Source organism: Salmo salar, chromosome 12, assembly GCF_965601325.2.
Source record: "Salmo salar chromosome 12, fSalSal1, whole genome shotgun sequence".
NCBI lineage: Eukaryota > Metazoa > Chordata > Actinopteri > Salmoniformes > Salmonidae > Salmo > Salmo salar.
This window is the reverse complement of record NC_138302.1, coordinates 45,389,367-45,406,329: the sequence shown is the minus strand read 5'-3', so window position 1 is coordinate 45,406,329 and position 16,963 is coordinate 45,389,367. Positions and strand designations below refer to the sequence as shown.

The 16,963-nt window shown below is 40.8% G+C and overlaps 1 protein-coding gene across 2 annotated transcripts in view; it reads right to left on the bottom strand.

Annotated features, from left to right (window-relative positions):
• The window catches only part of LOC106565077 (solute carrier family 12 member 5), a 341,358-nt gene extending 327,718 nt beyond the window's left edge, over positions 1–13,640 (bottom strand). For both annotated transcript variants that reach the window (XM_014131710.3, XM_014131711.3), the window contains exon 1: positions 13,202–13,640. In XM_014131710.3, the coding sequence (XP_013987185.1) occupies positions 13,202–13,352 (151 nt within the window). In that variant the 5' untranslated portion in view covers positions 13,353–13,640. The remainder of the gene's footprint in view (positions 1–13,201) is intronic.
• Positions 13,641–16,963: the final 3,323 nt, after the last annotated feature.

The window sequence follows — 16,963 nt, the reverse complement described above, 5'->3', positions numbered from 1 at the left end:
AAACCAAATACCCTCTGCCACGTCCTGACCAAACTACAATAACAATTAACCCTTATACTGGTCAGGACGTGACAGTTGTTTGTCAATTCATAATCGATGTGCCATGGAATGTCGTCCCAACTATTTTGCAATCTATATGGCTCTCCGCCAATAATTACATTTTGTGGATTGGAGGATTCTAAATTGTTTGTTTAAAAAAAAATGATATTTTGGAGATTATTTCATTTTCAAGGACATCCCGGCCGGCCAAACCCTCTCCTAACATGGACGACGCTGGGCCAACTGTGCATCGCCTTATGGGTCTCCCGGTTGCAGCCGGCACGGGTATCGAAGTTTGCACTGCGATGCAGTGTCTTACACCGCTGCGCCACTCAGAGGCGCCATCCACAAAGTTTGTAATGTTGATCAATTACCTTAAACAAAGTATCAAAATACAGAGAGGTGTTGGCAAGAGCCTATTGTCCTGCTAATAGTCCATAATATATTGACATGTGCAAGAGATGGTGGTAATATCCTTTAAGAGACTTTAATACATTGTGTCCAGGTCAGGATAACCAAAACATTTCTTTATTAAAGAATATCAGAAAGAATGTTGGTAGTTATTTATTTTGATCCAAAGCCATGAATGAGTGAGTCACTCAGCTTATGTACAGTTGAAGTTGTCAGTTTACATAAACCTTAGCCAAATACATTTAAACTCAGTTTTTCACAATTCCTAACATTTAATCCTAGTAAAAATTCCCTGTCTTAGGTCAGTTAGGATCACCACTTTATTTTAAGAATGTAAAATGTCAGAATAATAGTAGAGAGAATGATTTATTTCAGCTTTTATTTCTTACATCACATTCCCTGTGGGTCAGAAGTTTAAATACACAATTAGTATTTGGTAGCATTGCTTTTAAATTGTTTAACTTGGGTGAAACTTTTCAGGTAGCCTTCCACAAGCATCCCACAATAAGTTGGGTGAATTTTGGCCCATTCCTCCTGACAGAGCTGGTGTAAATGAGTCAGGTTTGTAGGCCTCCTTGCTTACACACGCTTTTTCAGTTCTGACCACAAATGTTCTATGGGATTGAGGTCAGGGCTTTGTGATGGCCACTCCAATACCTTGACTTTGTTGTCCTTAAGCCATTTTGCTACAACTTTGGAAGTATGCTTGGGGTCGTTGTCCATTTGGAAGACCCATTTGCGACCAAGCTTTAAATTCCTGACTGATGTCTTGAGATGTTGCTTCAATATATCCACATCATTTTCTCTCCTCATGATGCCATCTATTTTGTGAAGTGCACCAGTCCCTCCTGCAGCAAAGCACCCCCACAATATGATGCTGCCGCCCCCGTGCTTCACGGTTGGAATGGTGTTCTTTGACTTGCAAGCCTCCCCTTTTTCCTCCAAACATAACGATAGTCATTATGGCCAAACAGTTCTATTTTTGTTTCATCAGACCAGAGGACAATTCTCCAAAAAGTACGATCTTTGTCCCCATGTGCAGTTGCAAACCGTAGTCTGGCTTTTATATGGTGGTTTTGGGGCAGTGGCTTCTTCCTTTGCTGAGCGGCCTTTCAAGTTATGTTGATATAGGACTCGTTATACTGTGGACATAGATACTTTTGTACCTGTTTCCTCCAGAATCTTCACAAGGTCCTTTGCTGTTGTTCTGGGATTGATTTGCACTTTTCGCACCAAAGTACGTTCATCTTTAGGAGACAGAACACGTCTCCTTCTTGAGCGGCTTGACGGCTGCGTGGTCCCATGGTGTTTATACTTGCGTACTATTGTTTGTACAGATGAACATGGTACCTTCAGGCGTTTGGAAATTGCCCCCAAGGATGAACCAGACTTGTGGAGGTCTACAAGTTTTTTCCTGAGGTCTTGGCTGGTTTCTTAAGATTTTCCCATGATGTCAATCAAATAGGCATTGAGTTTGAAGTTATGCCTTGAAATACATGCACAGATACACCTCCAATTGACTCAAATGATTTCAATTAGTCTATCAGAAGCTTCTAAAGCCATGACGTAATTTTCTGGAATTTTCCAAGCTGTTTAAAGGCACAGTCAACTTAGTGTATGTAAACTTCTGACCCACTAGAATTGTGATACAGTGAATCATAAGTGAAATAATCTGTCTGTAAACAATTGTTGGAAAAATTACTTGTGTCATGCACGCAGTAGATGTCCTAACCAACTTGCCAAAACTATAGTTTGTTAACAAGAAATTTGTGGAGTGTTTGAAAAACGAGTTTTAATATCTCCAATCTAAGTGTTTGTAAACTTCCAACTTCAACTGTAGGTGCCGAGGCTGTATGACTGCGCCATCAACTTGATTATTTAGCAGACATCACCTCTTGCTTATATTCAGTCAACACATATATCTTAAGAATATCATGGAATATAATTGAACATTTTCATTTCTCTTAGAATAAAACCTTAGTGTAACAACAGTTTTAGTAAGTAATACTGACGAGTAGTAAGAAAAAAATAAGTGTATTTTTCCGGGTGTGCGCGTGCAGGACAGAGCAATAACAATTGTTACACTATTGTTCTAAATTCAATCACCTTCTTCATCCTCATCACACAGTTCATTGAAATTTCATTTTGAAGTCGTGCACAAATATCAGTTTCTATTTGGTTTGTTGCCCATTCATTGTCAGTTAGAGACACATTAGCGCCTTCGGACCCAAAAGCATAATCCCTAATCAACTCCCCCTTGCGCTTGTCTGGAGCAATGAAGCAGTGACGCAGGGTACTGTACTAAACCACAAATTACCTCTAAATCCCGCAGGATAATCTCAAAACCTTTAATTGAGCAACCACTGTAGGGGTTGTATACAGAAGATAGCCCTATTTGGTAAAAGACCAAGTGCATATTATGGCAAGAACAGCTCAAATAAGCAAAGAGAAAATGACAGCCCATCATTACTTCAAGACATGAAGGTCAGTCAATCTATAAAAGTTCAAGAACTTTGAAAGTTTCTTCAAGAGCAGTCGCAAAAACCATCAAGCGCTATGATGAAACTGGCTCTCATGAGGACCGCCACAGGAAAGGAAGACCCAGATTTACCTCTGCTGCAAAGCATAACTTCATTAGAGTTACCAGCCTCAGACTGCAGCCCAAAATAAATGCTTCAAAAAGTTCAAGTAACAGACACATCTCAACATCAACCGTTCAGAGGAGACGACGTGAATCAGGCCTTCATGGTCGAATTGCTGCAAAGAAACCACTACTAAAGGACACCAATAATAAGAAGAGACTTGCTTGGGCCAAGACACAACAGCAATGGACATTAGACCGGTGGAAAGCCTTGGTTTCTCTAATGACTGCCTCGCCTGGTTCACTAACTACTTCTCAGATAGAGTTCAGTGTGTCAAATAGGAGGGCCTGTTGTCCGGACCTCTGGCAGTCTCTATGGGGGTGCTACAGGGTTCACTTCTCGGGCCGACTCTTTTCTCTGTATATATCAATGATGTCGCTCTTGCTGCGGGTGATTCTTTGATCCACCTCAATGCAGACGACACCCTTCTGTATACATCTGGCCCTTCTTTGGACACTGTGTTAACAAACCTCCAAACGAGCTTCAACACCATACAACACTCCTTCCGTGGCCTCCAACTGCTCTTAAATGCTAGTAAAACGAAATGCATGCTCTTCAACCGATCACTGCCCACACCCGCCCGCACGACTAGCATCACTACTCTGGACGGTTCTGACTTAGAATATGTGGACAACTATAAATACCTAATTGTCTGGCTAGACTGTAAATTCTCCTTCCAGACTCACATTAAGCATCTCCAATCCAAAATTAAATCTAGAATCGGCTTCCTATTTCGCAACAAAGCCTTCTTCACTCATGCTGCCAAACATACCCTCGTAAAACTGACTATCCTACCAATCCCTGACTTTGGCGATGTCATTTACAAAATAGCCTTCAACACTCTACTCAACAAATTGGATGCAGTCTATCACAGTGCCATTCGTTTTGTCACCAAAGCCCCATATACTACCCACCACTGCGACCTGTATGCTCTCGTTGGCTGGTCCTCGCTACATATTCATCGCCAAACCCACTGGCTCCAAGTCGTCTATAAGTGTTTGCTAGATAAAGCTCTGCCTTATCTTAGCTCACTGGTCACCATAGCAACACCCACCTGTAGCACGCACTCCAGCAAGTATATTTCACTGGTCATCCCCAAAGCCAACACCTCATTTGGCCGCCTTTCCTTCCAGTTCTCTGCTGCCAATGACTGGAACGAATTGCAAAAATCACTGAAGTTGGAGACTTCTCCTCACTAACTTTAAGCGTCAGCTGTCAGAGCAGCTTACCGATTGCTGCAACTGTACACAGCCTATCTGTAAATAGCCCATCCAACCAACTACCTACCTGATCCCTTTATTTGTTTTTGTTTTTCTGCTCTTTTGCACATCCTCATCTGCACATACAGTATATCACTCCAGTGTAAATTGCTAAATTGTACTTACTTCGCCACTATGGCATACTCATTGCCTTACCTCCTTACTTCATTTGCACACACTGTATACATATTTTTCTATTGTATTATTGACTTTACGTTTGTTTATCCCATGTGTAACTCTGTGTTGTTGTTTTTGTTTCACGGCTATGCTTTATCTTGGCCAGGTTGCAGCTGTAAATGAGAACTTGTTCGCAACTGGCCTTCCTGGTTAAATAAAGGTGAAATAAAATTTTAAAAATGATAAAAAACTCGTAGCCTGTGAAAAAGACCCGATCACGTGATGGAGAGCCATGTGAGTGAGAGGTGCTTCAGCCCAAGGGCACAACAACCACTGGCCACAAAAGGCATGGATTTTTTTTAAGGGGCATTACAGCCACACAACAGGGATGCCGCCGGGAAATTCGAGGCATTATCAAGTGCTTGTCAAATTGTGAATGAGAGACTGATGAAGTGTGTACAGCCTGCGCAAAAAACTAAGCAGAGATCATGCCTTTCATGCAACTTTTTTCAAATCATCATTAGAGTTGTATTATGCAGCCTTAAAATGTATTAAAAATCCAAACATATAGCCCAATGTTTGTAGAACAACTAAAGTTACATTAATAACTCTAAATTAAACATATATAGGACTACCTATTTATTTGTTAGCTGCTCAACACAGAATAGCCACATGTGCAAACTCCCTCAGATTATTTGGAGAAAATATCCTTTTTATTTTATTCAGCTTTGTTCAATTGTTTTCTTCATACTATAAAATACTATAAAATGATGCTACGGAATTCTAAGCAAATCTTGTCTGCTAAATGAACTATTGTAGCCCACAGCCATTTGGTATAGCCAGATGAAGACATAACAACTCAGGACAACTCACAGTTTGCTGTTCTGTTCTTCTGAAATAGACTACATTTTCTTCATATCATGTTTCTTTAGACCTGTCTATCAATGTGCCTTCACAGCCAATGAAGGCACAGTGACGCTGAAACGTTGGTGATTATATATGGAGTTTGCGACTCTATTTTTTTTATAGTTTATAGTTTATTCGCCATTAGTCAGCACCTCCACACAAAAATAATTGTTCTTGGTGTGTGCCATCTCATGTTTTTTATTCTTTAGACCTGTCTAAAATAAATTATGGATTTGTTGTGAAGATTTAGGCCATATTATATGGATTTATTAGACTTTTTAAAATGTAGGTGTTCCAAAGGTCTGCATCAGACCTGACCAACTACACATAGAAACATGAGTTATCTGTCATTCTCACTGAAAGCAAGTCTGATAATTGGTAGATCCGTCTAAGTGCACTATTTCTATGATTCCCGTCCATAAGTTATGCTTTTGCATCATTACTTTGGTTTTCTACACCAGTTTCAAACAACTTAAAATTTTATATTTTTGGTTATGGAAAGATATTTCACAGCAGTTTAGATTGTACAATGACTCTCCACTATACATTGCTTATTTTGTCACAAATTGAAATTAGACGAGCATGATAGAATTTTTGCAAACAGTCTACCAATTAGAACTTGAAACCATCAATTTAACTGATGCAAAAGCCGAGACTTATTGTGGGACACCTCCACATGATCAATGTTATTTCACTATTTTCTCATCTAAACAAAAAGAGTGCTTTCATCATTCAACATTTGCTGTTATTCACATACAGTTGAAGTCAGAAGTTTATATACACTTAGGTTGGAGTCATTAAAACTTGTTTTTCAACCACTCCACAAATTTCTTGTTAACAAACTATAGTTTTGGCAAGTCGGTTAGGACATCTACTTTGTGCATGACACAAGTAATTTTTCCAACAATTGTTTACAGACAGATTATTTCACTTATAATTCACTGTATCACAATTCCAGTGGGTCAGAAGTTTACATACACTAAGTTGACTGTGCCTTTAAACAGCGTGGAAAATTCCAGAAAAAGATGTCATGACTTTCAAAGCTTCTGATAGGCTAATTTGCATTGTTTGACTCAATTGGAGGTGTACCTGTGGATGTATTTCAAGGCCACCTTCAAACTCAGTACCTCTTTGCTTGACATCATGGGAAAATCTTAAGAAACCAGCCAAGACCTCAGGAAAAAACTTGTTTACCTTCACAAGTCTGGTTCATCCTTGGGAGCAATTTCCAAATGCCTGAAGATACCATGTTCATCTGTACAAACAATAGTACGCAAGTATAAACACCATGGGACCACGCAGCCATCATACCGCTCAAGAAGGAGACACGTTCTGTCTCCTACAAATGAACGTACTTTGGTGCGAAAAGTGCAAATCAATCCCAGAACAACAGCAAAGGACCTTGTGAAGATGCTGGAGGAAACAGGCACAAAAGTATCTATGTCCACAGTAAAACGAGTCCTATATCGACATAACCTGAAAGGCCGCTCGGCAAGGAAGAAGCCACTGCTCCAAAACCACCATAAAAAAGCCAAACTACGGTTTGCAACTGCACATGGGGACAAAGATTGTACTTTTTGGAGAAATGTACTCTGGTCTGATGAAACAAAAATAGAACTGTTTGGCCATAATGACCATTGCTATGTTAGGAGGAAAAAGGGTGAAGCTTGCAAGTTGAAGAACACCATCCCAACCGTGAAGCACGGGGGCGGAGGGACTGGTGCAGGAGGGACTGGTGCACTTCACAAATTAGATGGCATCATGAGGTAGGAAAATGATAAGTTTAAAATGTATTTGGCTAAGGTGTATGTAAACTTCTGACTTCAACTGTACATACATTTTTTTTTTTTGGAATGAGATATCTCAAACTTTGACTGTTACACACTAAACCACCATGGTGAGCGCCAAAACTATTGGGACAGTGACACATGTTTTTATTTTGGCTCTGTACTCCAGCCCTTTGGATTTGAAAAGATGCAAATACTATGAGGTTAAAGTGAAGACTGCCAGCTTTAATTTGAGGGTGTTTTCATCCATATCGGGTGAACTGTTTAGAAATGTCAGCATCTTTTGACTTTGCCATTAAGTGTAGAGGGGTGAGAGAAAAAAAATGGAATCCATTTTGAATTCAGGCTATAACGCAACAAAATGTGGAATAAGTCAAGGGGTATGAATCATTTCTGAAGGCACTGTATATCCCCTACTATGTAAAATTAGATTGCGAAATGCCTTCTCAGCTTTCAATTTGCAAAATAAATACTGCCATGTGTATCAATCCCTCTCTTGGCCAGAGCCTGCATTTCAAGTAGGAACAAATATTGCCATCTCGTCATTTTCCTTTGTAAAGGAGGAACCTCTTCATAGAGGGACTCCCTTGGTCGCCAGCCAGGAGACACTGTTGGTTCACAGCCTTATGGATGCTCTTGTCTCGGGATCAACGATAACATGGTTACCATGGCTACAGCACCATTTCATTCTCATATTGCATTACAAATGGTTTTACAGTGAGGAGAAAGATATACATTTTTTCAATAGAGGTGTAGTACAGAATCGCCATCTACTTAATACTATTCATCTGTTATTGGACATACATATGAGGGTAAGCGTGGAACAGACCTTGGAGCTCACTCAGAGGGGGATATTATTCTTACTGAAATGTTGTTTAAAAGGCATTAAACTGATTACCAGACAAGTAATGGATCAAAATCTATTTAAATGTGAAAGAAAGCTTGGCTTCATACAGCATATCACTTGCTTTATCTTAAGTGTTTTTTCTCTTCACTGCAAAACCATTTGTAATGAAATATGAGAATGAAAAGGTGATGTTGCCATGGTAACCATGTTATCGTTGCTTTTGAGACAAGAGCCTCCATAAGGCTGTGAACTAGGGGGGTGCCAACATGGCCATACTCACGTATTTGTAATCGTATCCGTAACTGACAGTTAATAGTCGGATCGGATGATACTCGTGATTGGAAAAACTTGCAGAGGACAGCCAAGTTTACTGTCACTCAGTCAGAATGTGCATTAACATTTCAACTTTTTTCCCTAACCTTGCCCCAATAGTTAGTTAGATATTATGCACATTGATACACTACATGACCAAAAGTATGTGGACACCTGCTCGTCGAACATCTCATTCCAAAATCATGGGCATTAATATGGAGTTGGTCCCCCCTTTGTTGCTATAACAGCCTCCACTCTTCTGGGAAGGCTTTCCACTAGTAGTTGGAACATTGCTACTGGTACTTGCTTCCATTCAGCTACAAGTGCATTAGTGAGGTTGGGCAGTGATGTTGGGCAATTAGGCCTGGCTCGCAGTCGGCATTCCAATTCATCCCAATTGTGTTCGATGGGTTTGCGGTCAGGGCTCTGTGCAGGCCAGTCAAGTTCTTCCACACCGATCTCGACAAACCATTTCTGTATGGACCTCGCTTTGTGCACGGGGGCATTGTCATGCTGAAACAGGAAAGGGCCTTCCCCAAACTGTTGCCACAAAGGTGGAAGCACAGAATCGTCTAGAATGTCATTGTATGCCGTAGCATTAAGATTTCCCTTCACTAGAACTAAGAGGCCTAGACCGAACCATGAAAAACAGCCCCAGACCATTATTACTCCTGCACCAAACTTTACAATTGACACTATGCATTCGGGCAGGTAGCGTTCTCCTGGCATCCGCCAAACCCAGATTCGTCCATCTGTCTGCCAGCTAGTGAAGCGTGATTCATCACTCCAGAGAACGCGTTTCCACAGCTCCAGAGTCCAATGGCGGCGAGCTTTACACCACTCCGGCCGACGCTTGGCATTGCGCATGAACCGACAAACGGTTCTTGTGCTGACATTGCTTCCAAAGGCAGTTTGGAACTTTGTAGTGAGTGTTGCAACAGAGGACAGACAATTTTTACGCGCTACGCTGTCCCATTCTGTGAGCCTGTGTGGCCTACCACTTTGCAGCTCAGCCGTTGTTGCTCCTAGACGTTTCTATTTGACAAACTAACTTGTTGGAAAGGTGGCATCCTGTGACGGTGCGACGTTGAAAGTCACTGTGCTCTTCAGTCAGGCTATTCTACTGCCACTATGGAGATTGCATGGTTGTGTGCTCGATTTTATACACCTGTTAGCAACCCGTGTGGCTGAAGTAGCCAAATCCACTAATTTGAAGGGTCATTCACATACTTTTGTGTATATAGTGTAGCTTGATAGCAAACGTCCTCGCTACGTGATTTATCATAGTAGGAGGCAGCAGCAATCTAAATCATTAGTCCCAAAACATGCAAAGAAAAGTGGTCGGATGAAATTATGAAGCGACTGGACGGAGAAATACAGCTTCACTTTATCCAATCAGAGAAGCAGGATCATCTGTCGCAGCCGGCCACGACGGGGAGACCCATGGGAGCGGCGCACAATTGGCTCAGCATCGTCCAGGTTAGGGGAGAGTTTGGTCGGCAGGAATGTCCTTGTCCGATCTCGCACTAGTGACTCGGGCGCATTGATGCGGCTGGCTTCCAGGTTAAGTGGGCATTGTGTCAAGAAGCAGTGAGGCTTGGTTGGGTTGTGTTTCAGAGGATGCACGGCTCTCGACCTTCGCCTCTCCCACCCGAAAATAACTTTTTTTCCGATCATGGATAATTACAAAACATACTTGGATCATAATCGTATCCAGAAAATGACCCATATATGTTACGATACTCGTTTTGTCCGATTACTCGTGACACCCCTACTGTGAACCCGCCGCGCTTCATGAGGACTAAGCGAGTGCAGGCGTTGGGCAAGAGAGCGATTGCAACATAAATACTGCTGTGTGTATCAAATTGAAAAATGAGAAGTATTGAGAAGGTATTTTGCATACTAAGTTTACATAGTAGGGGATATACAGTGCCTTCCGAAAGTATTCATACTCCTTGACTTATTCCATATTTTGTTGTGTTACAGCCTGAATTGAAAATGGATTAAATACACTACCGTTCAAAAGTTTGGGGTCACTTAGAAATGTCCTTGTTTTTGAAAGAAAAGCACATTTTTTTGTCCATTAAAATAACATCAAATTGATCACAAATATAGTGTAGACATTGTTAATGTTGTAAATTACTATTGTAGCTGGAAACGGCATATTTTTTTATGGAATATCTACATTGGCGTACATAGGCCCATTATCAGCAACAATCACTCCTGTGTTCCAATGGCATGTTGTATTAGTTAATCCAAGTTTATCATTTTAAAAGGCTAATTGATCATTAGAAAACCCTGTTAGCACAGCTGAAAACTGTTGTCTTGATTATGAAGCAATAAACTGGCCTTCTTTAGACTAGTTCAGTATCTGGAGCATCAGCATTTGTGGGTTTGATTACAGGCTCAAAATGGCCAGAAACAAAGAACTTTCTTCTGAAACTCATCAGTCTATTCTTGTTCTGAGAAAGTAAGGCTATTCCATGCGAAATATTGCCAAGAAACTGAAGATCTCGTACCACTGTGTGTACTTCTCCCTTCACAGAACAGAGCAAACTGGCTCTAACCATAATAGAAAGAGGAGTGGGAGGCCCCAGTGCACAACTGAGCAAGAGGACATGTACATTAGAATGTCTAGTTTGAGAAACAGACGCCTCACAAGTCCTCAACTGGCAGCTTCATTAAATAGTACCCACAAAACACCAGTCTCAACGTCAACAGTGAAGAGGCGACTTCGGGATGCTGGCCTTCTAGGCAGTTGTCGAAGTGACATCATAAACATTCTATTGAAATAGTTACTTCCATAGTGTAGTCTTTTGTTTAGACATGTAGCTAGCTAAACAATGAACCATAATCCCAACTCATAATGTTACTACCCTGCATGAATCGTCAGGTAGCTAACAACCAGGTTCAATGTTAGCTAGTTAACATTAGGCTATAACTAGCAATGCAAATGGCTTTGAGATACAAATAATATTACTACACAGATCATACACGTAACATTAGCTAGCTAGCCAGCCAGCTAACATTAGCTAGCTAGCTAGCTAACAGTACACTTTAACTGAAATGAAAATGACTTCCTGACAAAATTAGAAACGTGTCATATCTGAAAATGTAGCTAGCTAGACTATCTTACCCGTATACTATCTTACTCCTCTCTGTCACAGATGCCATGGTTGCCCTTAGTTTGAAGATGTAATCCGGAGACAGGTGTTTTATATAACAGTCTTGTGTGTTCCATTTTTGACTCTGTCTGAATATTTGCAATCAAACACCAGAATTTTCTCCTTCCTCTTAGCTATCATACTCTAATACTTTTTCAAAACTCGGTCCTCCAGAAAGTGAAGAGCAACACTTATGCAGTTCTACTACGTGATATCTTTCAAAAAAACAATGTTAGAAAGGATTACCTACACATACTGACCATCTCATGTTATAGACAGAAGCGTTCTACATGGCAGACCAATCTGAACTCATCTCTCAGCATGTCCAGCCCACTCATTATCTCAGCCAATCATGGCTAGCAGGAAGGTTGCTGACTTTTTTCCCGTGGCTAAACCAACTAGGCTGGTAATTTAACAATTGTATTCATATTTTCTTATTAAGGCACATGAAAGTTTACATGTTCCAGAAGGCATTTGCCAAAAAACACATTTTGATTTTTTTTTTAAGATTACGTTCAAATGGCACTCCTGTGAAGTAGTGACGTGCGACATACGCCTAGTTTCCTGAAACGAGTCACAAATGGGAGCATGATTCAATAAATGTTTTATTTTTATGCAGTAAGCAGACCTATATTTGTTTGTCTACTGCCTGCATACAAGAGGGTTTTATTATTAAATCTGGAAGAATAAATCGGTAGGGGACATTCTACCTACCACTTGTAGAGTACTCAAAACCATTCTAAACCATGTTAAGATTCATTAAGTACAGGAAAAAGGTATGTTATGCCACGCACACACACACACACTGCATTCATACTGCAATGCGGATCTGATTGAATTCACCCTCGGGAAGTGATGAATGAGCAATCAAAATCGAATTTGAAGAAGTGCAATCTATGTGTATCTTTAGTGTTTACCCTGAACCAGTCTTTAAAGTATGTATGATAACTATTGATCTGTTTGGAAAGAATTTATATGAACTGAACTGTACAGGACCTGAAAACAACTGTAATCTATAGCATGTTGCCTCTGGTAATGATGAACTGCTAGAATCCTTACTGGACAATGTTCTAAATTATGTTGTAAAATTGACTACCATCAACAGATATTTTAAAACTAAGGGTTTACTCATTTCAAATTTGAGGGAATGGGTTTGTATGGTAATGGCAGGGGATAATTGCAATGCTTGGAAGTACCATCCACCTGTCATGCACCCAGACAATCTCAATAAGATTAACGCACACTCATGGAGTCTCAGCAAGTAACATACCATGCTTGTCTAGCTGCATGGCTTAGCTGCTGTGACTCAACATTCTAAGACACCATAGCTTCAAACCAAAAGCACAATATTGCAACTAATCATTAATGTGCAACAAACAGTTCCATAATAATGCATGTAAATTATGTTATTGGGGCAGTTATTTGCTATAAAAAAACATTTGTCTGTTTTCTCTGTCATTTCAATTAACTTAAAAACAAAAATATGTATATAGAAAATGCCATTAGGTTGACATTTTGCGCAATGCACCTGTGGCTTTATACCCTATTGAAATAATGGATGCAAATAGGACATTGTTGACCGTGTGCCCCTGCGGGCATTTAAAATTCAAGTCACACACAGACATCTGTTCACAGACACTATGGTGGCACCCAGCAAACCACCAAACATCCAGGCGTTACCATGTAGCATACAATACAGTAGCAGCGCGCATCCTACCTTCCACGACCACCACCTCGGTATTGAAAGACACCTCTTTATTTGAATAGTTCGGCGTGGGTTCATCTCCCTCGAACAGTTGGTTCACCTCGCCCTGGATGTCTGACATGTCGCTCTTGGAAAAGGCTGTCACTGTAAACCTCTGGCTCATGGTGTCGCCGGCAGTACCTCACAACGTTGAGACAAGCGGCGGTTCTCCTGCCTTGGCGGCGACAAGGTGGAGGAATTCACCAAGGATGCAGATGCAGAAAGACACTCCTGTCAGCTACTGTTCACCGACTCAAGTGATTGTCCTTGGTATTATTGACCAGCAACAACAAGTTTCCCTCTGTCTTGTGTTTGGAAACTGTGGCGTTTTGTTCGTTGATATGAAATATTGAATGATGAGAAAGCTATCACGTCAACCGGTGTCTGGAAACGGTTACGCATATGGATCCTAGAGGCGGTGGATCATCAGCAAAGATGTAGGATAGACAGTAGCCTAAAGCCCGACAGATGGCGATATTGAGTTGTTCCAAAGGCATCCTTTGCAGCCGGCAATACACTCGCCCTCTGAGCACCGGGCCAAACCAAAACCATAATTGTAGGCGGGGGGATCCAATCATACAATTAGGCTACATAGTGTAAAGCCACATAAAGCCAGTAGCTACAGTGGGAAAATAATTTCCAATCCATCAAATTCATCATGATATATTATTCAGGAAGTCAAATTGGCCTCTCTAAATCGAAATTATGTGCCGGAACTGGTCCACGGAGGCCTTGGATTGTGAAGGGGAAAAACAATTGCGCAAGAATTGTAAGGAGAGCTGAGCAATAGCTCCTCTCTCTCTCTCTCTCTCTCTCTCTCTCTCTCTCTCTCTCTCTCCTTAACAAACCCTTAATTCTGTGAGCTAACTTGTAACAAATAAAGAAGAACAGGGACATGTAACATGGTAAATTCATAAGCACAAATAAGAATTGTTTTAAGAAATAACACTCACACTCAAGATGCACAGATTGTCACTTCACAATAACTTTCTCCATTTGAAAAATATCCTTCTATACAAGTGATAATTGGTAATTGTTATATTGGGCTCATTCTTGAGAGTTCAAAGACAACTTTGGTAGTATTAGAAACTTAGAAACAACTGGTTTCTAGTAGGCTACATAATTAGAGAAGGGTTGTTTCTCTGAACCTCAGGCAAAAGGCTCAAGCAAGCCTGTTTCTCTCCCATCAGAGGCTGAGCAACCTATCCTCCTTATTTATGTTTAGAAAACACATGTGAAGGCCACAATTGTGGTGTTAAAACACATCATGTTTATGCAACCTAATAAATCACACTAAGAATACTTCCACAACCACCGTTATATTTTGCTTCAATTGATAAAATCTACAAAATAAATTGTCCCACCCTAGTCTTTATTGATAGAGATGCATGTGACATTGCACAGCAGAAAACTTGTTTATTTCTCCTTTATACATTTTTTGTTATTGATTTCAATATGGAAAGGAAACCAGGTACTGGTGTTTGTTTGTTTCTTGATGAGTAAAAGGTATATTTTTGTGTTACAATAGTACCAGTTCATTCAATTGGGGGAGGTGAGGAGGGAGATGGACATAGGATGTTCCCCGGTGATGAAAAGAGGCCATGACTGAAAGAGTTTGGGAATTACTGATCTAGCAAATGATTAGCAAAAATACAGATGGGCAACCCCATGCTTCAGCCTATTTATTTATAGCCACTATGCTACATCAGTTGGGCTACGGGTGATAATGCTTATTACTAAATAACACACCAGCCTGATAATATGGACCGATATATTGTTAGGCTCATTTCTGAAAGGGACAATTATATTTGAATGCTGTCACCATCATTTTATTTTAATTAATTTTGGAGTAGGAAAGTCACCAGGGCTGCTTTCAGTACAAAAAAAACGTAATGTACAATTAAACGAAAACGCTGCTTTCCTGAACGACCCATTGAAAAACAGGGAAGGGCTCGGTTGTGGGTTCGAAATGCACCGCTGCACTTCAAATACCTCACCCATTGCCTCAAGCCACACCCCACCAAACGGGAAAAATGTACAGTAGGCTACCTCAAAGTCTGTTCAATAACATTGAAGAACGTTTTAGGGAAATGTATCATTCACTACAAGGCGTTACTCAGTGTCCATTCACAATTCCCCAGAAACCACATATAAATGTCCTTTATAAAGAAAATGTTATCTCCCGAAGGCCTGGGAAGGGTGTTGACCCCGGAACCCATTGAACCTGACCCCACAATGTGCAACACAAAGTTACATCCTTGGGTTCGTACATAAAACATTCTTCATTCCGGCTGCAAAGGTGTTGATTGTGCCCCACGTTCAGCCAGGGGTAACTTAATGTAGCATGAGTGAAGCTAGAGAAACATCATTGATGTATACAGAGAAAAGAGTTGGCAGCAAGAGCGACATCATTGATGTATACAGAGAAAAGAGTTGGCCTAAGAATTGAACCCTGTGGCACCCCCATAGAGACTACCAGAGCCCCGGACAACAGGCCATCCGATTTGACACATTGAACTCTATCAGAGAAGTAGTTGGTGAACCAGGCGAGGCAATCATTTGAGAAACCAAGGCTATTGAGTCTGCCAATGAGGATGTGGTGATTGACAGAGTCGAAAGCCTTGGCCAGGGGCAGAGGGTGGTCTATAGCAGGCGGCAATGGTGAGAGACTTGTTTTTAGAGAGATGGATTTTTAAAGGTAGAAGTCCAAATTGTTTGGGTACAGACCTGGATAGTAGGACAGAACTCTGCAGGCTATCTCTGCAGTAGATTGCAACACCGCCCCCTTTGGCTGTTCTATCTTGTCTGAAAATGTTGTAGTTAGGGATGAAGATTTCAGAGTTTTTGGTGGACTTCCTAAGCCAGGATTCAGACACGGCTATGACATCTGGGTTGGCAGAGTGTGCTAAAGCAGTGAATAAAACAAACTTAGGGAGAAGGCTTCTATTGGGCCACTAAGATCCAGGTGTAAATGTCCAGAGCCTGCGGTAGAAATCCAGGGATATGGAGAGAAAATAGGTCCGGTATGCTCTGGTCTGAGTCGCGCTGTACAAAACTTGCGATAGCTTTTCGAGCTAAGGGACAGCTGATGACCGCCAACCGTGGCTAGCTGAACTCCAACGTTAGCCAGTGAACTGGCCATTAGCCCAAATTAGCCTATGTCAGTAAAAAAATGTCAATTGGTAAATTATTCTAGTTAGTCTAGCTAGCTGTCTAAACTTGCAGTAATCATGGCCGAATTACCGAAACACACACAGGGGCCCTGATCTCCAGGGGGCTCTCACTAAGATATCATATTAATATGGCATAAGTCATGGCAAAATGTGTAGAATTGCAGGAAATTAGCTTTTAAAAATGCAAACATTTCTGCCCACCCCATTGCAAAATGTTTAAATTACAGGAAATGTACTGTAATACTGCAACAACAACAAAAAGTTCTGTACACAAAAGTATTTGTTTGCCTTTTATTAATAAGATACTTAATCTGCTAACAGATCCCTCTGTACTTATTACCCTAACTCTTTTCACACACCAATACGTACTCTCCTGAATGGATGACAATAATATCCCGAGTTACCATTCTGAAGATGGAAAAAGTCATAAACTCAGCAAAAAAAGAAACAACCCTGTCTTTCAAAGATAATTTATTAAATATCCAAATAGATCTTCATTGTAAAGGGTTTAAACACTGTTTGCCACAAACAATTAATGAACATGCACCTGTGGAACGGTCTT